This window comes from Oncorhynchus masou, chromosome 16 (genome assembly GCF_036934945.1).
Source record: "Oncorhynchus masou masou isolate Uvic2021 chromosome 16, UVic_Omas_1.1, whole genome shotgun sequence".
Lineage (NCBI taxonomy): Eukaryota > Metazoa > Chordata > Actinopteri > Salmoniformes > Salmonidae > Oncorhynchus > Oncorhynchus masou.
The window spans coordinates 47,944,377-47,967,634 of record NC_088227.1 but is presented as its reverse complement, the minus strand read 5'-3'; the positions used below and the strand labels follow the sequence as shown (position 1 = coordinate 47,967,634).

Below are 23,258 nucleotides of genomic sequence, written 5' to 3'. Positions count from 1 at the left end.
GGCGCTCTAGAAGGCGGGGGAGGGGCCGTACTGACACAGTGAGGAGGGAGAGGGGTGGCGCTCTAGAAGGCGGGGGAGGGGCCGTACTGACACAGTGAGGAGGGAGGGGTGGCGCTCTAGAAGGCGGGGGAGGGGCCGTACTGACACAGTGAGGAGGGAGAGGGGTGGCGCTCTAGAAGGCGGGGGAGGGGCCGTACTGACACAGTGAGGAGGGAGAGGGGTGGCGCTCTAGAAGGCCGGGAGGGGCCGTACTGACACAGTGAGGAGGGAGAGGGGTGGCGCTCTAGAAGGCGGGGGAGGGGCCGTACTGACACAGTGACACACTTGTCATCTCCCGTCTGGATTACTGCAACTCGCTGTTGGCTGGGCTCCCTGCCTGTGCCATTAAACCCCTACAACTCATCCAGAACGCCAGAACGCCGCAGCCCGTCTGGTGTTCAACCTTCCCAAGTTCTCTCACGTCACCCCGCTCCTCCGCTCTCTCCACTGGCTTCCAGTTGAAGCTCGCATACGCTACAAGACCATGGTGCTTGCCTACGGAGCTGTGAGGGGAACGGCGCCGCAGTACCTCCAGGCTCTGATCAGGCCCTACACCCAAGCAAGGGCACTGCGTTCATCCACCTCTGGCCTGCTCGCCTCCTTACCATTGAGGAAGTACAGTTCCCGCTCAGCCCAGTCAAAACTGTTCGCTGCTCTGGCCCCCCAATGGTGGAACAAACTCCCTCACGACGCCAGGACAGCGGAGTCAATCACCACCTTCCGGAGACACCTGAAACCCCACCTCTTCAAGGAATACCTAGGATAGGATAAGTAATCCTTCTCACCCCCCCCCCCCTTAATGATTTAGATGCACTATTGTAAAGTGGCTGTTCCACTGGATGTCAGAAGGTGAATTCACCAATTTGTAAGTCGCTCTGGATAAGAGCGTCTGCTAAATGACTTAAATGTAAATGTATGTAAATGTGAGGAGGGAGGGGTGGTGCTCTAGAAGGCGGGGGAGGGGCCGTACTGACACAGTGAGGAGGGAGAGGGGTGGCGCTCTAGAAGGCGGGGGGAGGGGCCGTACTGACACAGTGAGGAGGGAGAGGGGTGGAGCTCTAGAAGGCGGGGGAGGGGCCGTACTGACACAGTGAGGAGGGAGAGGGGTGGCGCTCTAGAAGGCGGGGAGGGGCCATACTGACACAGTGAGGAGGGAGAGGGGTGGCGCTCTAGAAGGTGGGGGAGGGGCCGTACTGACACAGTGAGGAGGGAGAGGGGTGGCGCTCTAGAAGGCGGGGGAGGGGCCGTACTGACAGTGAGGAGGGAGAGGGGTGGAGCTCTAGAAGGCGGGGGAGGGGCCGTACTGACAGTGAGGAGGGAGAGGGGTGGCGCTCTAGAAGGCGGGGGAGGGGCCGTACTGACAGTGAGGAGGGAGAGGGGTGGCACTGACAGTGAGGGAGAGGGGTGGCGCTCTAGAAGGTGGGGGAGGGGCCGTACTGACACAGTGAGGAGGGAGAGGGGTGGCGCTCTAGAAGGCGGGGGAGGGGCCGTACTGACACAGTGAGGAGGGAGAGGGGTGGCGCTCTAGAAGGTGGGGGAGGGGCCGTACTGACACAGTGAGGAGGGAGGGGTGGCGCTCTAGAAGGCGGGGGAGGGGCCGTACTGACAGTGAGGTGGGAGAGGGGTGGCACTGACAGTGAGGGAGAGGGGTGGCGCTCTAGAAGGTGGGGGAGGGGCCGTACTGACAGTGAGGAGGGAGAGGGGTGGCACTGACAGTGAGGGAGAGGGGTGGCGCTCTAGAAGGTGGGGGAGGGGCCATACTGACACAGTGAGGAGGGAGAGGGGTGGCGCTCTAGAAGGCGGGGGAGGGGCCGTACTGACACAGTGAGGAGGGAGAGGGGTGGCGCTCTAGAAGGTGGGGGAGGGGCCGTACTGACACAGTGAGGAGGGAGGGGTGGCGCTCTAGAAGGCGGGGGAGGGGCCGTACTGACAGTGAGGAGGGAGAGGGGTGGAGCTCTAGAAGGCGGGGGAGGGGCCGTACTGACACAGTGAGGAGGGAGAGGGGTGGAGCTCTAGAAGGCGGGGGAGGGGCCGTACTGATACGCTCCACTCTGGTGAAAAGCAAGAGCAGCAGCATAAATACAAATCTCTCCCTCTGTCTACTGCAGCAGTCGGGTTCGGATCTGTACACAGAACCAAGACCCGTGAAAATCATATCAGATCCAACCCAGAACATTATTTAGAATTCTGGATACAGGTGGATCCGGACCCCCTCGGGTCACCGGGTCTCGGGTTCAGGTGGATCCGGACCCCCACCGGGTCACGGGTGCAGGTGGATCCATGAAGACCTCTAATATCAATAGATTTATATAAATGACCAAAGTTACGATAGGATTACCATATCGCTTCTGTTAATTATCCTGAAGATTCCAGTAACTTTGGTAAATTACCAGTAGCAACCCTGAGACTGAGCCCTGGACTGGAGCACCATGACACTGAAACAGTATGGAAACAAGCTTATGATGTGGTGCAAAACAGTGAGATTATTTCATGTGACTTTCGCCCCTAGATTAGTCTAATACGGTCACTCCTCCGTGTGTGTGTGTGTGTGTGTGTACCTTGTGTTGTGGACATGTGTGTAAGTTGCTGGTGTGTACGTGTGTGTGGCTCACAGCTTTGAATGCATCCTCCAGGTTCTTGTGTGTGTTGTGTGTCTGTGTGGAGGCAGGGGGAAGCTTGGCCTTCTGTTTGCCCGCTGAAGGCTTCTTGTTGCTGGGCTCGGCTGGAGGAACCTGCTCCTTGTTATGCTTCTTCCCCATCTTCTCAAAAGCCTCGAACAATGTCCCCGATGTCACCAGGGGAGCTGCAACAACAGGTCAGAGAGAGAGACAGAAATGGAGAGAGAGAGAGACAGACAGAAATGGAGAGACAGACAGAAATGGAGAGAGAGAGAGAGAGAGAGGAAGACAGAAATGGACAGAAATGGAGAGGAAGACAGAAATGGAGAGAGAGAGAGAGGAAGACAGAAATGGACAGGAAGACAGAAATGGAGAGAAGGTTTATAGCTCAGACCTCCAGTGTTATGTAGCAAAATCAGGGTTCGACTCCTTCAGGCTGCCTCCCTCCAGTCAGTCAGTGTAAAGCTTAGTTTGACCATGTATAGATTAGTGTTGTCAAGATACAAGGCAGAGGTCTCCAGTGCGTCGACCTAATCACATAAACAAGGAATCCCACATCTCCCACCCTTCAAAGTAACCGTGTCTGAGGAGCTGTGCGCTCTGAGTGACGTGCTGAAAGATACATTTTTAGAAGCACAGGCATAGAAGTTGGTCTAATTTTACAGAAAGTCTACTAAAAAGTGTGACTGTCCTTATGTTCCTTGGCTATTTACATTATCTTCACACGCCAAGTTGTTTTGCTCAACTGCTAGTGAAGAGACGCGGAGAATCTCATCCCTCACAGACAGACATGCCAATCCCACCGTTACAATGCTAACGGCCCACCTCTTAAAGGGGCAGCTGACCATTTGTCTCACCTAAATGACTCATATTTAAGGGTACATTGTAATTGATTGAGCATGGAACACAAAATGTTTACCCATAAACTTCGTTGTTTATCATAAAAGTACTCTACTTCAAATACTTTGGCTGTGGTCCTAAATTTCTCAACTAAAAGTCCTTGTAAATAAATAAAAAATGTCAAAAATAAAAACAATGTTGACTTGGATACCAGGTTCACGACACTCGATAACACGGCAAAGAAGAAGAAGGTCTGGATGTCAGCCAGACAAACTCAGCTACTGCTCTGTTCAATCGTTGGGCATCTTTTGAGTTCGAGATTAATACATTTCAAATATTTTAGGGTCAATTTTTCTGAAACAGTCATGTAGGCATTACTGCATCAATTACAAAATAATACAATTTGACTCTTATGTAGTAAAAACACAGAAAGGTAAGAATTTATTTGAATGGTAAATCTCTTGATAAACCAAAATGTACTGTAAGCCTACTATCATGACGTTACCTGGGGGTAGGTTTATGACAGTAATAAATACCTCTTCCCCCCTTTTTCCTCAACCCTACTGATGTTACATTTGCAAACCCCTTGGTTAACATAGAGATTCTGGAACATCAGAAGGTGGGGGGAAATGAACTATATTCTGGTAATCCGACCAATTGAACATATGAGGTGGTACTTAATGAATATGATGTCAGTTCGGTTGTCATCTGAGACATTCTCATCAATGATAAGATAACTCTGATGTGTAGACTTTCCACTGTAGAGTTTATCTGATTCACATGGAATTGTTGTTCAATTTAAATGTTTGAATATGAAATTATTTGTGATGGGATGAAATGTGATTTTAGCTTCTAAAATGTGGGATTTGGGTTTTCATAAGACAGGGCTCTGCTCAATCAGTGACCCGCCCCTGTGAAGGGACATGGGCTATAAAAGTTTTCAAACACGCCCTCCTCTCCCTTCCTATATAAAGCCTTGACGAGGCGGCAGGGTTGCAAGTTCAAATCCCCGAGCTGAAAAGGTACAAATCTGTCGTTCTGCCCCTAAACAAGGCAGTTAACCCACTGTTCCTAGGCCGTCATTGAACATAAAAACTTGTTCTTCACTGACTTGCCTAGTAAAATAAAGTTAAATAAAAAGGTTAAAAAAATACATAACCTCCTGTTCCGAGGACGACGGTCCGATGTCAGAATGGTTCAGATAATAACTACAGAACGAAGCCAACATCGTGAGCTTTGGTTGCGAATGGTATGAACTTTGAACTCTTATTCACTACAGAAGTGATACCTCCTTGCCGTTGAGTTAGCAACAGCCGCTGCAAACGAGGGTTAGGAAGGAACAGACAGAGTATCCCGTCTATCACACAATGACGTTATGACAACTATTCCAATTGACAACAAGACATTCTTCAAAGGACTCGGTTTGGCAACACGGCCTTCCATCTAACCTACTGAAGCGCAGCTCAGAGTAAATATTTATTGCATTTTTCTTTTCCAAATGGGCGGTAATTTTGAATGCATAAGAAACTGAATAGCACAGCTTCTTCCCTTTGTTCCTCAGTCTTCCCGCTCTTTCACTCAAACCCAGCCCCTTTTCTAACAAGCTGTCATATCTGTTCCACCCGCTTGGGACGTTTTCCTGTATGACGTCATTTGTAATCAAGTTATGATTGAATTATGTGTATGTCTACGCAGACGACACCATTCTGTATACTTCTGGCCCTCCTTTGGACACTGTGTTAACAACCCTCCAGGCAAGCTTCAATGCCATACAACTCTCCTTCCGTGGCCTCCAATTGCTCTTAAATACAAGTAAAACTAAATGCATGCTCTTCAACCGATCGCTACCTGCACCTGACGGCCTGTCCAACATCACTACTCTGGACGGCTCTGACTTAGAATACGTGGACAACTACAAATACTTAGGTGTCTGGTTAGACTGTAAACTCTCCTTCCAGACCCATATCAAATATCTCCAATCCAAAGTTAAATCTAGAATTGGCTTCCTATTTCGCAACAAAGCATCCTTCACTCATGCTGCCAAACATACCCTTGTAAAACTGACCATCCTACCAATCCTCGACTTTGGCGATGTCATTTACAAAATAGCCTCCAATACCCTACTCAACAAATTGGATGCAGTCTATCACAGTGCAATCCGTTTTGTCACCAAAGCCCCATATACTACCCACCATTGCGACCTGTACGCTCTCGTTGGCTGGCCCTCGCTTCATACTCGTCGCCAAACCCACTGGCTCCATGTCATCTACAAGACCCTGCTAGGTAAAGTCCCCCCTTATCTCAGCTCGCTGGTCACCATAGCATCTCCCACCTGTAGCACACGCTCCAGCAGGTATATCTCTCTAGTCACCCCCAAAACCAATTCTTTCTTTGGTCGCCTCTCCTTCCAGTTCTCTGCTGCCAATGACTGGAACGAACTACAAAAAAAAAATCACTGAAACTGGAAACACTTATCTCGCTCACTAGCTTTAAGCACCAACTGTCAGAGCAGTTCACAGATTACTGCACCTGTACATAGCCCACCTATATTTTAGCCCAAACAACTACCTCTTTCCCTACTGTATTTAATTTATTTATTTTGCTCCTTTGCACCCCATTATTTTTATTTCTACTTTGCACATTCTTCCATTGTAAATCTACCATTCCAGTGTTTTACTTGCTATATTGTATTTAAATCAAATCAAATTTTATTTGTAACATACACATGGTTTCGCAGATGTTATTGCGAGTGTAGCTGAAATGCTTGTGCTTCCAGTTCCGACAATGCAGTAATAACCAACAAGTAATCTAACTAACAATTCCTAAACTACTGTCTTATACACAGTGTAAGGGGATAAAGAATATGTACATAAGGATATATGAATGAGTGATGGTACAGAGCAGCATAGGCAAGATACAGTAGATGGTATCGAGTACAGTATATACATATGAGATGAGTATGTAAACAAAGTGGCATAGTTAGTGGCTAGTGATGCATGTATTACATAAGGATGCAGTAGATGATAGAGTACAGTACATTTACTTCGCCACCATGGCCTTTTTTTGCCTTTACCTCCCTTATCTAACCTCATTTGCTCACATCGTATATAGACTTGTTTATACTGTATGTTTGTTTTACTCCATGTGTAACTCTGTGTCGCTGTATGTGTCGAACTGCTTTGCTTTATCCTGGCCAGGTCACAATTGTAAATGAGAACTTGTTCTCAACTTGCCTACCTGGTTAAATAAAGGTTAAATAAATAAAATAAATACACTATTTCATACGATCTATTGCATCTTGCCTATGCTGCTCGGTCATCGCTCATCCATATACTCTTATTCCATCTCTTCACTTAGATTTGTGAGTATTAGGTAGTTGTGGAATTGTTAGCCATTACTGCACTGATGGAACTAGAAGCACAAGCAATTTGCTACACTGCAATAACATCTGCTAACCATGTATGTGACCAATAAAAGGTGATGCATTCTGAGAAGCTATCCAGGTCTGTGCCTAAACAGTTCGAACTTCTACTTTTAAAAACCTTTCCAAAAATAAGTCTCTCATTGTTGTCGCTTGATATAGACCCCCTTCTGCCCCCAGCTGTGCCCTGGACACCATATGGGAATTAATTGCCCCCCGTTTATCGTCAGAGTTCGTTCTGTTAGGTGACCTAAACTGGGATATGCTTAACACCCCGGCCATCCTACAATCGAAGCTTGATGCCCTCAGTCTCACCCAAATTATCATGGAACCACCAGGTACAAACCCAATATCGTAAACACGGGCACCCTCAGATATCATCCTGACCAACTTTCCCTCTAAATACACCTCTGCTGTCTTCAACCAGGATCTCAGCGATCACCGTCTCATTGCCTGCATCCGCTATGGGCCCGCGATCAAACGACCACACCTTATCACTGTCAAACGCTCCCTAAAACACTTCAGTGAGCAGGCCTTTCTAATCGACCTGGGTCCTGGAGGGATATAGACCTCATTCCGTCAGTAGAGGATGCCTGGATATTCTTTAAAAGTGCCTTCCTCACCATCTTAAATAAGCATGCTCCATTCAAAAATTTTAGAAGCAGGAATAAATATATCCCTTGGTTCACTCCAGACATGTCTGCCCTTGACCAGCACAAAAACATCCTGTGGCATTCTGCATTAGCATCGAATAGTCCCTGTGAAATGCAACTGTTCAAGGAAGTTAGGAAAGCAAAGGCTAGATTTTTCAAACAAATGTGGATCCTCGTGTTCGGTATTGTGTAATTCTCTAACCTCAGTAATGTCCTGGGAAGAAATACATTTCAATAAGCATTCATCTACAGCTGGCCATGATTTCCACCTAGCTACCCCTACAAACAGCTCTGCACCCCCCACAGCAACTTTCCCAAGCCTCCGCCATTTCTCCTTCCCCCAAATCCAGATAGCTGATGCTCTGAAAGAGCTGCAAAATCTGGACTACTACAAATCAGCTGGGCTAGACAATCTGGACCCCCTCTTTCCAAAATTATCCGCATCAATTGTTGCAACCCCTATTACCAGTCTGTTCAACCTCTCTTACGTATCATCGGAGATCCCTAAAGATTGGAAAGCTGCCATGGTCAACCCCCTCTTCAAAGGGGGAGACACTAGACCCAAACTGTTATAGATCTATATCCATCCTACCCTGCCTTCCTAAAGTATTCGAAAGCCAACAAACAGATTACCGGCCCTTTTGAATCCCACCGTACCTCCACCACTTTGCAATCGGGTTTCAGAGCTGGTCAAGAGAGCACCGCAGCCACGCTCAAGGTCCTAAACGATATCATAACCGACAATACTGTGCGGCAATCTTCATTGACCTGGCCAAGGCTTTCGACTCTGTCAATCACCACATTCTTATTGGCAGACTCGACAGCCTAGGTTTCTCAAATGATGGCCTCGCCTGGTTTACCAACTACTTCTCTGATAGAGTTCAGTGTGTCAAATCGGAGGGCCTGTTGTCCGGACCTCTGGAAGTCTCTATGGGGGTGCCACAGGGTTCAACCTCAGGCCGACTCTTCTCTGTATACATCAATGATGTTGCTCTTGCTAGGTGCCATACAACACTCCTTCCGTGGCCTCCAACTGCTCTTAAAGCAAGTAAAACTAAATGCTAAACTAAAGCTCATCAACAGATCGCTGCCCACACCCCACCCGCCTGTCTTGCAACACTACTCTGGACGGTTTGGACTTAGAATATGTGGACAACTACAAATACCTAGGTGTCTGGGTAGACTGTAAACTCTCTTTCCAGACTCACATTAAGCATCTCCAATCCAAAATTAAATCTAGAATCGGCTTCCTATTTCGCAACAAAGCCTCCTTCACCAATGCTGCTAAACATACCCTGGTAAAACTGCCTATTCCACCGATCCTTGACTTCCGTGATGACAAAATAGCCTCTAATACTCTACTCAGCAAATTGGATGCAGTCTATCACAGTGCCATCTGTTTTGTCACTAAAGCCCCATACACTACCCATCTGTATGCTCTAGTTGGATGGCCCTCGCTTCATATTTGTCGCCAAACCCACTGGCTCCAGGTCATCTATAAGTCTTGGCTGCGTAAAGCTCCACCTTAACTCAGCTCACTGGTCACCATAGCAACACCCACCCATAGCACGCGCTCCAGCAGGTATATTTCACTGGGCACCCCCAAAACCAATTCCTGCTTTGGCCGCCTTTCCTTCCAGTTTTCTGCTGCCAATGACTGGAACAAATTGCAAAAATCACTGAAGCTGGAGACTCATTTCTCCCTCACTAACTTTAAGCATCAGCTTTCAGAGCAGCTTACTGATCAATGCACCTGTACATAGCCCATCTGTAAATAGCCCACCCAACTACCACATCCCTATAGTTTTTTTGTTGTTGCTCCAATGCACCCCAGTATTTCTACTTGCAAATCTTCTGCACAAACAGTTGAAGTTTTAATGACTCCAAGCTAAGTGTTCCAAACACTCCACAAATTTCTTGTTAAAAAAACTACAGTTTTGGCAAGTCAGTTAGGACATCTACTTTGTGCATGACCAGCAATTTTTCCAACAATTGCTTACAGACAGATTATATCATTTGTAATTCACTGTATCACAATTCCAGTGGGTCAGACGTTTACATACACTAAGTTGACTGTGCCTTTAAACAGCTTGGAAAATTCCAGAAAATGATGTCATGGCTTTAGAAGCTTCTGATAGGCTAATTGACATGATTTGAGTCAATTGGTCATACCGCTCAGGAAGGAGAAGCGTTCTGTCTCCTAGAGATGAACGTACTTTGGTGAGAAAAGTGCAAATCAATCCCAGAACCACAGCAAAGGACCCTGTGATGATGCTGGAGTTAACAGGTTTCTGATAAAGAGCAAATACCTACGCATGTGAAGCTTGGTTATGTAAAATACGCTGTAAGACTTTTCCTTCCCAAACCATTGCAGTGTGAGAACTGTAAAGGATTTGGCCATGTTTCAAGTGTGTGAAGACAGACAGTGTTTATTGAAGAACGGTGTGTTGAAGACGGTGTTGCAATTGAGGTGGGGATCATGATCCGAGTTCCTGGAGTGCCCTGTAAGGGTGAAGGAGATTGAGGTGGCAAAAGATAGAGCCGTCAACCTAATCTCCTACGCAGAGGTGATTAAAAGGACTGAGAAAACAAGTGACGCTAGTGAAGATATGGTAGTGGACGTTTGCTGCAAGTCAAAAGAAACCAGCGTTTTAAAAACATGGATTTTGTGGCGTTCATTGCCACAGTTATAAACGGTCCAAAAAATATATAACAAACTGGACATAACTGTGGCTGCAGCAGAAACGCTTTTGGGACTTAATGATTTTACATCTGAAGACTTGCAAGGGGTACTGGCGCCAGAAGACCCACTCGTCCAGGTTCCCCTTGAGCCCGAGTAAGGATCAGATGGGTTTTATTTTTTAACAGAAAAGTTGTTTGATTTCGTTTTTCCCGTGACCCCGGGTAATTCTGTTAAATTTTTTGGGAATTCTGTTTCCATCCCGCACAGTAGGTGGCGGATCAATCGGCAATATGCCATAAAAGGCTGCAACCCTCAAGTCTGAACATTGACACACATTTGCGATGTTAGCATAATAAGGACCGTATCCTTCATATCAGCTAGAAATAAAATAAAAAATAAAAAAAAAGGTCAAATTTATACACACCTTTATAGGGTTCCCACAAGGCCATATTTCTGCGTTCATTTACAAAAACAGACGATAGATAGTGAACGACCTGTGCTAATTAGCCATCCGCGTTAACAAACACATGTTTGTAAACCGAAGACAGACGGGTGATATGAAAGTAGATCAATTTATGTTTCTTGAACCGTAAGTTACCGCTATTGAGAATCGATTCATGTTTAGATGTAATATTTAGCTAAGAGCGTCTGCTAAATGACTTAAATGTAAATGTAAATGTAGCTGTTATGACTTAGGGAGCCAATTCGTCCTTTAAAAACAGAACATGTAGGTCCTTGTATTAATTAGTAACATTAGGCTATTTAAGTATAATATTGGGTTACCTTAAACATTTTACATTTAAGCTTCAAATGGGGAAGTATGGTTCCAAGGACCCCGGGGAGTATGGTGGGAGTATGGTTCCAAGGACCCCAGGGAGTATGGTGGGAGTATGGTCCCAAGGATCCCGGGGAGTATGGTGGGAGTATGGTTCCAAGGACCCCGGGGAGTATGGTGGGAGTATGGTTCCAAGGACCCCAGGGAGTATGGTCCCAAGGACCCCGGGGAGTATGGTCCCAAGGACCCCGGGGAGTATGGTGGGAGTATGGTTCCAAGGACCCCAGGGAGTATGGTCCCAAGGACCCCGGGGAGTATGGGTCCAAGGACCCCGGGGAGTATGGTGGGAGTATGGTTCCAAGGACCCCAGGAAGTATGGTGGGAGTATGGTTCCAAGGACCCCAGGGTGTATGGTGGGAGTATGGGTCCAAGGACCCCGGGGAGTATGGTGGGAGTATGGGTCCAAGGACCCCGGGGAGTATGGTGGGAGTATGGTTCCAAGGACCCCGGGGAGTATGGTGGGAGTATGGTTCCAAGGACCCCGGGGAGTATGGTGGGAGTATGGTTCCAAGGACCCCAGGGAGTATGGTCCCAAGGACCCCGGGGAGTATGGGTCCAAGGACCCCGGGGAGTATGGTGGGAGTATGGTTCCAAGGACCCCAGGGAGTATGGTCCCAAGGACCCCGGGGAGTATGGTCCCAAGGACCCCGGGGAGTATGGTGGGAGTATGGTTCCAAGGACCCCGGGGAGTATGGTCCCAAGGACCCCAGGGAGTATGGTCCCAAGGACCCCGGGGAGTATGGGTCCAAGGACCCCGGGGAGTATGGGTCCAAGGACCCCGGGGAGTATGGTGGGAGTATGGGTCCAAGGACCCCAGGGAGTATGGTTCCAAGGACCCTGGGGAGTATGGGTCCAAGGACCCCGGGGAGTATGGTGGGAGTATGGGTCCAAGGACCCCAGGGAGTATGGTGGGAGTATGGGTCCAAGGACCCCAGGGAGTATGGTGGGAGTATGGGTCCAAGGACCCCAGGGAGTATGGTTCCAAGGACCCCAGGGAGTATGGTGGGAGTATGGGTTCAAGGACCCCAGGGAGTATGGTGGGAGTATGGGTCTAAGGACCCCAGGGAGTATGGTTCCAAGGACCCCGGAGAGTAAAGTAAGGATGACAAACATTTATCCCTGCACAGTGATGACGTTTCATTTGTTAGGACATTCCTAGCTAACTAACCTAGTGGTAACGTTAGCTGCTAAATAACGTTAGCTGCTAGATTTCCCTTCCGACAATAACGTTAGCTAGCAACACCATGGATCTGCAAAATCTATTTTATAGACAAGAACGGAGAACCTACTTTCTTTGTGATATTTCCGTTGCTGTCTAGCAGCAGGCTAACTAACATAGCGGTTTACTAACTATGGCAATTCAAGGCTATATGGGGCCCGAAGGCAGGCAAGGACGAGGCTACGCTGCTCAAATTGACTGACTTTGCCAAAGCCAACAACCCTGCTAGCCAACTAGCCTGTTAGGATTGAGGGGCTACCTGACAAACCAGTGGGCTGGAGGGGCGACCTGACAAACCAGTGGGCTGGAGGGGCGACCTGACAAACCAGTGGGCTGGAGGGGCGACCTGACAAACCAGTGGGCTGGAGGGGCGACCTGACAAACCAGTGGGCTGGAGGGGCTACCTGACAAACCAGTGGGCTGGAGGGGCTACCTGACAAACCAGTGGGCTGGACGGGCTACCTGACAAACCAGTGGGCTGGACGGGCTACCTGACAAACCAGTGGGCTGGACGGGCTACCTGACAAACCAGTGGGCTGGACGGGCTACCTGACAAACCAGTGGGCTGGACGGGCTACCTGACAAACCAGTGGGCTGGACGGGCTACCTGACAAACCAGTGGGCTGGACGGGCTACCTGACAAACCAGTGGGCTGGACGGGCTACCTGACAAACCAGTGGGCAGGACGGGCTACCTGACAAAACAGTGGGCAGGACGGGCTACCTGACAAAACAGTGGGCAGGACGGGCTACCTGACAAAACAGTGGGCAGGACGGGCTACCTGACAAACCAGTGGGCAGGAGGGGCTACCTGACAAACCAGTGGGCAGGAGGGGCTACCTGACAAACCAGTGGGCAGGAGGGGCTACCTGACAAACCAGTTAGCTTGACTAGCCAAGTCAACTTAACTAACTAACTTCCAGTTTGGCTAATTAGCGAACGTACGTTAGCTATCTTAAGCCATATGCTGATGCTAGCTAGTGGCTTAGCGAACATCCGGTAGGTTAGCCGCCAACGTGGCAGACACAACCGGACCCCAAAACACACATTATGACATTAGCAGCTTAGTTGTAACGTTAGCTAAGTTGTAGCGACAGTTATAAGTGGTGGTGGTGGTTATGTCGGTAGCTAGTTAGCGGCGGTGGCTAACGTAACCTTCTCTAGCAGCTAGCCATGTAAACTTACGAAACTGGTCGGTCCTCGTCATGTTGGATTCGCTCAGAGCTTTCCGTCCAGTTTTCTTCTCCCCGAGATTTTTCCCTCCGCTGCCGGCGGTGCCCGGTTTCTTGCTTTTTTTCACGACTTCCCACTTTCCAACCTGACTGTTATTTGACGCCATTATCTCGATCGTACAGCCCTGAGGGGAAGAAAGTCGTCTCGAACGGCTCGGTGCTGCCCGGTAAAGAGCGTGCTGCTGAGGAGTAGCTACTAATGTTCCCGGTGCCACGTCACCTAGCCCGTATGACGTCACAAGGCCAATAGCTTTTTGACATCTCAGTACAGTTAGTTCTCTTTATAATGAGGAAGAATAAATAGCAGACTTTCCAATCAGATAGAGAGAATGGCATGCGTAACACAGGACACTTTTAAAGTGTTTGATCCCGCATGTTGCTTAGCACAGCCCCATTACAATGCAAATCAAATTGTATTGGTCGAGAACACATATTTAGCCGGAGCAGCGAAATGTTTATGTTTCTATGTCCAACAATGCAGTAATACCTAACAATACAACACAATACGCACACATCTAAAAAATAAAGATATTAAGAAATATCCGAACGAGCAATGTCAGAATCCGGAATATAAACGTATACAGTATGTATATGATGTGTGTATAGACAGTATATGAATAGGAAAAGGTGTACAACACAAGGTATATAGGATGAGCTTTGACTAGAATACAGTACATACACTGAGTGTACAAAACATGAAGAACACCTGCTCTTTGTAATTTGTAAGTCGCTCTGGATAAGAGCGTCTGCTAAATGACTTAAATGTAATGTAAATGTCTTTCCATGGCAGACTGACCAGGTGAATCCAGGTGAAAGCTATGATCCCTTATTGATGTCACTTGTTAAATCCACTTCAAATCAGTGTAGATGAAGGGGAGGAGACAGGTAAAAGAAAGATGTTTAAGCCTTGAGACATGGATTATGTATGTATGTCATTCAGAGGGTGAATGGGCAGGACAAAAGATTGAAGTAACACACAACCAGCAATTGTCCAAACTATTGACTGGTACTGTATACACACTACTGGTCAAAGGTTTGAGAACACCTACTCATTCCAGGGTTTTTCTTTATTTTTACTATAGAATAATAGTGAAGACATCAAAACTATGAAATAACACATATGAAATCATGTAGTAACCAAAAAAAGTGTTAAACAAATCAAAATATATTTTCTATTTGAGATTCTTCAAAAATCCACCCTTTGCCTTGATGACAGCTCTGCACACTTTTGGCATTCTCTCAACCAGCTTCACCAACAGTCTTGACATTATGCTCTCAATGGTGCATCTGTTGAAGTTTGTGAGGGTATTAGTGGCCAAGCCAAATTTATTCAGCGTCCTGAGGTTGAAGAGGCGGTGTTTTGCCTTCTTCATCACGCTGTCTGTGTGGATGGATCATTTCAGGTTGTCTGTGATGTGCACACCGAGGAGCTTTTCACCTTCTCCACTGCAGCCCCGTCGATGTGGATGGGGGGCTCTCTCTGCTGTCTCCTGAAGTCCACGATCAGTTCCTTCATTTTGTTGTCATTGAAGGAGAGGTTGTTTTCCTGGCACCACGCTCTCACGGCCCTCACCTCCTCCCTGTAGGCCGCCTCGTCATTGTTGGTAATCAAGCCTATCACTGTTGTATCGTCTGCAAACTAACTTGATGATTGAGTTGGAGACGTACGTGGCCACCCATTCATGGGTGAACACGGAGTACTGGAGGGGCCTGAGCACACACCCTTGTGAGGCCCCAGTGTTGAGGGGGCCGCCCGTCAGGAAGTCCAGGACCCACAGAGTGGGGTTCAGACCCAGGGCCCCGAGCTTCATGATGAGCTTGGAGGGTACTATGGTGTTAAATGCTGAGCTGTAGTCGATGAACAGCATTCTCACATAGATATTCCTCTAGATGGGATAGGGCAGTGTGCAGTGTGATGGAAATTACTTAATCCTTGGATCTGTTGGGGCGGTAAGCAAATTGAAGTGGGTCGAGGGTGTCAGGGAAGTTGGAGGTGATATGATCCTTAACTAGCTTCTCAAAGCCCTTCATGAGGCGGCAGGGTAGCCTAGTGGTTAGAGTGTTGGACTAATAACCAGAAGGTTGCAAGTTCAAACCCCCAAGCTGACAAGGTACACATCTGTCGTTCTGCCCCTGAACAGGCAGTTAACCCACTGTTCCTAGGCTGTCATTGAAAATAAGAATTTGTTCTTAACTGACTTGCCTAGTTAAATAAAAAATAATGACAGAAGTGAGTGCTACAGGGCAATAGTCATTTAGTTAAGTTTGATTGATTGAATATGTCCGTACATACTCCAGCCAGCCGGTCTGCACATGCTCTGAGGACTTAGATTGCGATGCCGTCTGGACAAGCAGCCTTCCGAGAGTTAACCTATTTAAACGTCTTACTCCCTTCGAACACAGAGAACAAGAGTTCTAACCCATGTTCACTGGGGGGTGGGGGGTGGCACAGCACTTTGAAATGTCGCTTCCTAATTATTTAGGAAGTGCAGGAGTCAATGTACAGGACTACCAGTACTGAGTCAATGTGCAGGGGTACCAGGACTGAGTCAATGTGCAGGGGTACCAGTACTGAGTCAATGTGCAGGGGTACCAGTACTGAGTCAATGTACAGGAGTACCAGTACTGAGTCAATGTGCAGGGGTACCAGTACTGAGTCAATGTGCAGGGGTACCAGTACTGAGTCAATGTACAGGAGTACCAGTACTGAGTCAATGTGCAGGAGTACCAGGACTGAGTCAATGTGCAGGGGTACCAGTACTGAGTCAATGTGCATGAGCACCAGTACTGAGTCAATGTGAAGGAGTACCAGGACTGAGTCAATGTGCAGGAGTACCAGTACTGAGTCAATGTGCAGGGGTACCAGTACTGAGTCAATGTGCAGTGGTACCAGTACTGAGTCAATGTGCATGAGCACCAGTACTGAGTCAATGTGAAGGAGTACCAGTACTGAGTCAGTGTGCAGGGGTAGCAGTACTGAGTCCGTGTGTAGAAGTACCCGTACTGAGTCAATGTGCAGGGGTACCAGTACTGAGTCAATGTGCAGGGGTACCAGTACTGAGTCAATGTGCAGGGGTACCAGTACTGAGTCAATGTGCAGGAGTACCAGTACTGAGTCAATGTGAAGGAGTACCAGGACTGAGTCAATGTGCAGGGGTACCAGTACTGAGTCAATGTGCAGGGGTACCAGGACTGAGTCAATGTGAAGGAGTACCAGGACTGAGTCAATGTGAAGGAGTACCAGGACTGAGTCAATGTGAAGGAGTACCAGGACTGAGTCAATGTGCAGGGGTACCAGTACTGAGTCAATGTGAAGGAGTACCAGGACTGAGTCAATGTGAAGGAGTTCAGGACTGAGTCAATGTGAAGGAGTACCAGGACTGAGTCAATGTGCAGGAGTACCAGGACTGAGTCAATGTGCAGGAGTACCAGGACTGAGTCAATGTGAAGGAGTACCAGGACTGAGTCAATGTGCAGGGGTACCAGGTAGTAATGAGGCTATCCACAAGGAGAACAGCGATGTTCCTATCTGTGGCTTCATTGCTAAATACATTATACAGCCTAAAATGGATCAAGTGAAAATGTTAACTCATCAATCTACACACAATACCCCATAATGACAAAGCGAAAACAGGTTTAATAATAGGTTTAATAATAAACAGAAATACCTTATTTACATACCTTATTTACATAAGTATTCAGACCCTCTGCTATGAGACTTGATATTGAGCTCATGTACATCCTGTTTCCATTGATCACCCTTTAGATGTTTCTACAACTTGATTGGAGTCCACCTGTTGTAAATTTAATTGATTGTTCATGATTTTGGAAAGACACACACAGTGCATGTCAGAGCAAAAACCAGGAATTTGAATTGTTTTCTCTGGTCAAGTTTCTCTGGTCTGATGAAACCAGACTTGATCTCTTTAGCCTGAATGCCAAGTGTCACATCTGGAGGAAACCTGGCACTAGGCTATGGTGAAGCATGTTGGTGGAAGCATCATGCTGTGGGGATGTTTTTCAGCGGCAGGGACTGGAAGACTAGTCAGGATCGAGGGAAAGATGAATGGAGCAAAGTACAGAGATCCTTGATCCAGAGCGCTCAGGCCATTAGACTGCGGCGAAAGTTAACTGTCTAAAAGGACAATGACCCTAAGCACACAGCCAAGCCAACTGCAGGAGTGGCTTCGGGACAAGCCTCTGAATGTCCTTGATTGGCCCAGCAAGTGCTCAGACTTGAACCCTATCGAAAATCTCTGGAGAGATCAGAAAATAGCTGTGCAGCGATGCTCCCCATCCAACCTGACAAAGCTTTAGAGGATCTGCAGAGAAGAATGGGAGAAACTCCGCAAATACAGGTGTGCTAAGCTTGTAGCGTCACACTCAAGAAGACTCTAGGCTGTAATCGCTGCCAAACAAAACAAAGTACTGAGTAAAGGGTCTGGATACATATGTAAATACGAGGGCACTGGCAGAGTGGGAACAGGAAACCAACCTCTCTCAACGTCAACACACTGACTAGACTCGACCTGTTCCTCTCCTCGCCCCTACCTGGGCTCGAACCAGGGACCCTCTACACCCACGAGCTGATCGTGGACTTCAGGAAACATCAGGGCGTATCAACATCGACAGCACTTCAAAAGAGAAGGTGGAAAACTTCAAGTTCCTCGGCGTACACATCACTGACAATCTGAAATGGTCCACCCACACAGACAGTGCGATGAAGAAGGTGCAACAGAGTCTCTTCAACCTCAGGAGGCTGAAGAAATTTGGCTTAAGATGCTAAAAACCTTTTTACAGATGCACAATAGAGAGCATCCTGTCAGTCTGTATCACCGCCTGGTACGGCAACTGCACCTCAACCGCAAGGCTCTACAGAGGGTGGTGTGGTCTGCCCAACGCATCACTAGGGGCACACTGCCTGCCCTCCAGGACACCTACAGCACCCGATGTCACAGGAAAGCCTAAAAAGATCATCAAAGACATCAGCCATGGCCTGTTCACCCCGCTATCATCTAGAAAGGGAGGCGCATCAAAGCTGGGACAGAGAGACTGAAAACAGCTTCTGTCTCAAGGCCATTAGACTGTTAAATAGCCATCACTAGCCGGCTACCACCCGGCTACTCAACCCTGCACCTTAGAGGCTGCTGCCCCATATACATTGACATGGAATCACTGGTCACTTTAATAATGGAACACTAGTCACTTTAATAATGTTTACATACTGCTTTACCCCTCTCATGTGTATATACTGTATTCTATTCTACTGTATTTAGTCAATGCCACTCTAGTATTACTTGTCTTAAGATTTATATATTTCTTAACTTGTGTTTATTGTTGTGAATTGTTAGACACTACTACACAGTTGGAGCTAAGAACACAAGCATTTCGCTACACCGGCAATAACATCTGCTAAATACGTAACTATGTATGTAACCAATAAAATTTGATTTGATTGTTTTTATTTTATTTTCTACATTTATAAACATTTATAAAAACGTGTTTTTCATTTGTCATTATGGGGTCGTGTGTGTAGATTGATGAGGAAAACATAACAACATGTGGAAAAAGGCAACGGGTCTGAATACTATCCTACTTTCCCACTGAGGTTAGACAGGTAAGAGACAGACAGGTAGGTAGATAGAGGTTAGACAGGTTAGAGACAGACAGGTAGGTAGATAGAGGTTAGACAGGTAAGAGACAGACAGGTAGGTAGATAGAGGTTAGACAGGTTAGAGACAGACAGGTAGGTAGATCGAGGTTAGACAGGTAAGAGACAGACAGGTAGGTAGCTAGAGGTTAGACAGGTAAGAGACAGACAGGTATGTAGATAGAGGTTAGACAGGTAAGAGACAGACAGGTAGGTAGATAGAGGTTAGACAGGTAAGAGACAGACGGGTAGGTAGATAGAGGTTGGACAGGTAAGAGACAGACAGGTAGGTAGATAGAGGTTAGACAGGTAGGTAGATAGAGGTTAGACAGGTAAGAGACAGACAGGTAGGTAGATAGATAGAGGTTAGACAGGTAAGAGACAGACAGGTAGGTAGATAGAGGTTAGCCAGGTAAGAGACAGACAGGTAGGTAGATAGAGGTTAGACAGGTAAGAGACAGACAGGTAGGTAGATAGAGGTTAGACAGGTAAGAGACAGACAGGTAGGTAGATAGAGGTTAGACGGGTTAGAGACAGACACGTACAGTTGAAGTTGACATAGACCTTAGCTAAATACATTTAAACTCAGTTTTTCACAATTCCTGACATTTAATCCTAGTAAAAATGTCCTGTCTTAGGTCAGTTAGGATCACCACTTTATTTTAAGAATGTGAATAGTCAGAATAATAGTAGAGGGAATGATATATTTCAGCTAATATTTCTTTCATCACATTCCCAATGGGTCAGAAGTTTACATACACTCAATTAGTATTTTGTAGCATTGCCTTTAAATTGTTTAACTTGGGTCAAATGCTTCGGCTTGCCTTCCACAAGCTTCCCACAATAAGTTGGGTGAATTTTGGCCCATTCCTCCTGACAGAGCTGGTGTAACGGAGTCAGGTTTGTAGGCCTCATACATGCTTTTTCAGTTCTGCCCATAAATGTTCTATAGAACTGAGGTCAGGGCTTTGTGATGGCCACTCCAACACCTTGACTTTGTTGTCCTTAAAGCCATTTCGCCACACCTTTGTTTGCAAGTATGCTTGGGGTCATTGTCCATTTGGAAGACACATTTGCGACCAAGCTTTAACTTCCTGACTGATGTCTTGAGATGTTGCTTCAATATATACATATAATGTTCCATCCTCATTTTTAATTTATTTCACCTTTATTTAACCAGGTAGGCTAGTTGAGAACAAGTTCTCATTTAAAACTGCGACCTGGCCAAGATAAAGCATAGCAGTGTGAACAGACAACAACACAGAGTTACATATGGAGTAAACAATAAACAAGTCAATAACACAGTAGAAAAAAAGAAAAAAGAAGAGTATATATACATTGTGTGCAAAAGGCATGAGGAGGTAGGCGAATAATTACAATTTAGCAGATTAACACTGGAGTGATAAATGATCAGATGGTCATGTGCAGGTAGAGATACTGGTGTGCAAAAGAGCAGAAAAGTAAATAAATAAAAACAGTATGGGGATGAGGTATAGGTAGATGTGGGCTATTTACCGATGTCACTCGCTCTGAGGCCTTGAAGTAGTTGATCCCCTTGCTCTGCAAGGGCCATGGCTTTTGTGGCACGATGGGTAACGATGCTTCGTGGGTGTCAGTTGTTGATGGGTGCAGAGGATCCCTGGTTTGAGCCCAGGTAGAGGCGAGGAGAGGGACAGGTAGAGTCTAGTCAGTGTGCAAGAATGTCAGTGCAAAATTAAAAACATAGGGGGTCAATGCTAATAGGTAGCCAACTGTTCAGGAGCCGTATGGCTTGGCGGTAGAAGCTGTTCAGGAGCCGTATGGCTTGGCGGTAGAAGCTGTTCAGGAGCCGTATGGCTTGGCGGTAGAAGCTGTTCAGGAGCCTTTGGCGCTTGGTACTCCGTGCATTAGCAGAGAGAACAGCCTATGACTTGGGTGGCTAGAGTCTTTGACAATTTGTAGGGCCTCTGACACAGCCTGGTATAGAGGTCCTGGATGGCAGGGAGCTTGGCCCCAGTGATGTACTGGGCTGTATACACTATCCTCTGACACAGCCTGGTATAGAGGTCCTGGATGGCAGGGAGCTTGGCCCCAGTGATGTACTGGGCTGTATACACTATCCTCTGACACAGCCTGGTATAGAGGTCCTGGATGGCAGGGAGCTTGGCCCCAGTGATGTACTAGGCTGTATGCCATACCCTTGGTAATGCCTTGCGGTCAGATTTCATGCAGTTTCCGTACCAAGAGGCGATGCAGCCAGTCAAGATGCTCTCAATGGTTGTAGAACATTTTGAGGATCAGAGGGCTCATGCAAAATCAGCCTCCTGATGGGGAAGAGACATTGTCATACCCTCTTCACGACTGTGTTGGGTGTTGGTGTGTTTGGACGATGATAGGTGCTTAGTGATGTGGACATCGAGGAACTTGAAGCTCTCAACCCACTCCACTACAGGCCTGTCGATGTGAATGAGGGTGTGTTGGCCCTCTGTTTCCTGTAGTCCACGGTCAGCTCCTTTGTCTTGCTGACATTGAGGGAGAGGTTGTTCTCCAAGCACCACATTGCCAGGTCTCTGACCTCCTACCTGTAGACTGCCTCATCGTTGACAGTGATCAGGCCTACCAACACTGTTGCCTGCAAACGTAATGATGGTGTTGGAGTCATGCACAGCCACGTAGTCGTGGGTGAACATTGTTGCTATTGTTGCTCTTAGACGTTTCCACTTCACAATAACAGCACTTACAGTTGACCGGGTCAGCTTTAGCAGGGCAGAAATTTGACGAACTGACTTGTTGGAAAGGTGGCATTTTATGATGATACCACATTGAAAGTCACTGAGCTCTTCAGTAAGGCCATTCTACTGCCAATGTTTGTCTATGGAGATTGCATGGACCTGTGCTTGATTTTTATACCTGTCAGCAAAAGGTGTGGCTGAAATAACCGAATCCACTAATTTGAAGATGTGTCCACATACTTTGTATATATACTGTATAACAATATGAGGCAACATCCTTGGTTGGTTAACTCAGGCTTAGGAGATATTATATGTTTCGTTTTTTAATCCAATATCAGTCAGTTAACATGACCTTCATGAATTTTGAAGCCTTTGTGCTTTTTTACATTTTTTAATTAAGCTTCAAAATGAACAAAAAGTGATGATAGTGACATGAACTGATTAAGATGATCTCATTAAGATTATCTCAAATCGTATAAGATATCCTCAGCCTATGTTCACCACATACCTCATTTACAGCGTTTATCCAAAAACCATACACATCTTCCATTCATTTTCCCTAGGTTTTGTCAACAACGAACAATGGCGGAGTTAGTGCCTACAAAAACACGCCATTGGGGGTTGAATACATGTTCAGGTTTAATATTTATCTCGAACCGAGTCAACCAATCTGCGTTCGCCTTGCTCTGACGTGGTCTTCTTCTTCCTGCCTGAGCCAATCAGCCACCGTGTTGTTGTTTCTCAGCTACTAGTGGGTTTGTTTGGGTTTAAAGAGCTGTTTGGTGATCGGGAAAGACACGAACGCCCCAAAAAATGAGCATCGTTCAAAAATAAGTAAGATTATCGTTACAAATAATTAAATTGGTGTTTCTGTGCACGTTTTACTGAGATTGCATCGATCGAGTGGTGACGATATTGTACATTCCCGTGCTTTTGTTTGATTTCCTTACCTGTCTGCTCCCTACGTTACGTTAATTAAGCAAGCCCGTGACGTTAGAGCATCCAAACCAAAATGTCAATACATCCTACCTTTCTAACGGACTTGGGGATTTTGTTAGGTTGTAACGTTAACACTTGTTTAAATTATCCAAGGAACGTCGTTTGATATCAAAGTCAGACCACTGGCCCGCTAATATTTTGCTAGCGAAGCTTTTTGTCCGTTCAGACAGCAACAATAGAACGTTGCTGCACCAACCAGCCTCAGTCCTGGCAGCAAGCCTCCAGGCACAGACAGCTAGAAAGACAGACATGTTTCACTATTTCTTCCTCTGTGACTGGGTCTCTGTAGGTAGAGCAGATGGCTTGTCCGGGTCTGTAGTTGCAAGGTGATGGAATGTCAGCGTCTGGTTTCTAGAAGA

At 46.8% G+C, this 23,258-nt stretch overlaps 2 protein-coding genes across 5 annotated transcripts in view; one reads left to right on the top strand and one right to left on the bottom strand.

The window, feature by feature from the left end:
- tmem214 (transmembrane protein 214) overlaps positions 1-13,755 on the bottom strand; it is a 50,502-nt gene extending 36,747 nt beyond the window's left edge. Inside the window, exons 1-2 of the mRNA XM_064991800.1 lie at positions 13,493-13,755; positions 2,652-2,842 (exon numbers count right to left, since the gene is read on the bottom strand). Of these exons, the coding sequence (XP_064847872.1) occupies positions 2,652-2,842; positions 13,493-13,646 (345 nt within the window). The 5' untranslated portion in view covers positions 13,647-13,755. The remainder of the gene's footprint in view (positions 1-2,651; positions 2,843-13,492) is intronic.
- Positions 13,756-22,648: 8,893 nt separating this feature from the next.
- agbl5 (AGBL carboxypeptidase 5) overlaps positions 22,649-23,258 on the top strand; it is an 83,344-nt gene continuing 82,734 nt past the window's right edge. For all 4 annotated transcript variants that reach the window (XM_064991797.1, XM_064991798.1, XM_064991796.1 and 1 more), the window contains exon 1: positions 22,649-22,734. The gene's annotated coding sequence lies outside the window, so the exon portion shown is untranslated. The remainder of the gene's footprint in view (positions 22,735-23,258) is intronic.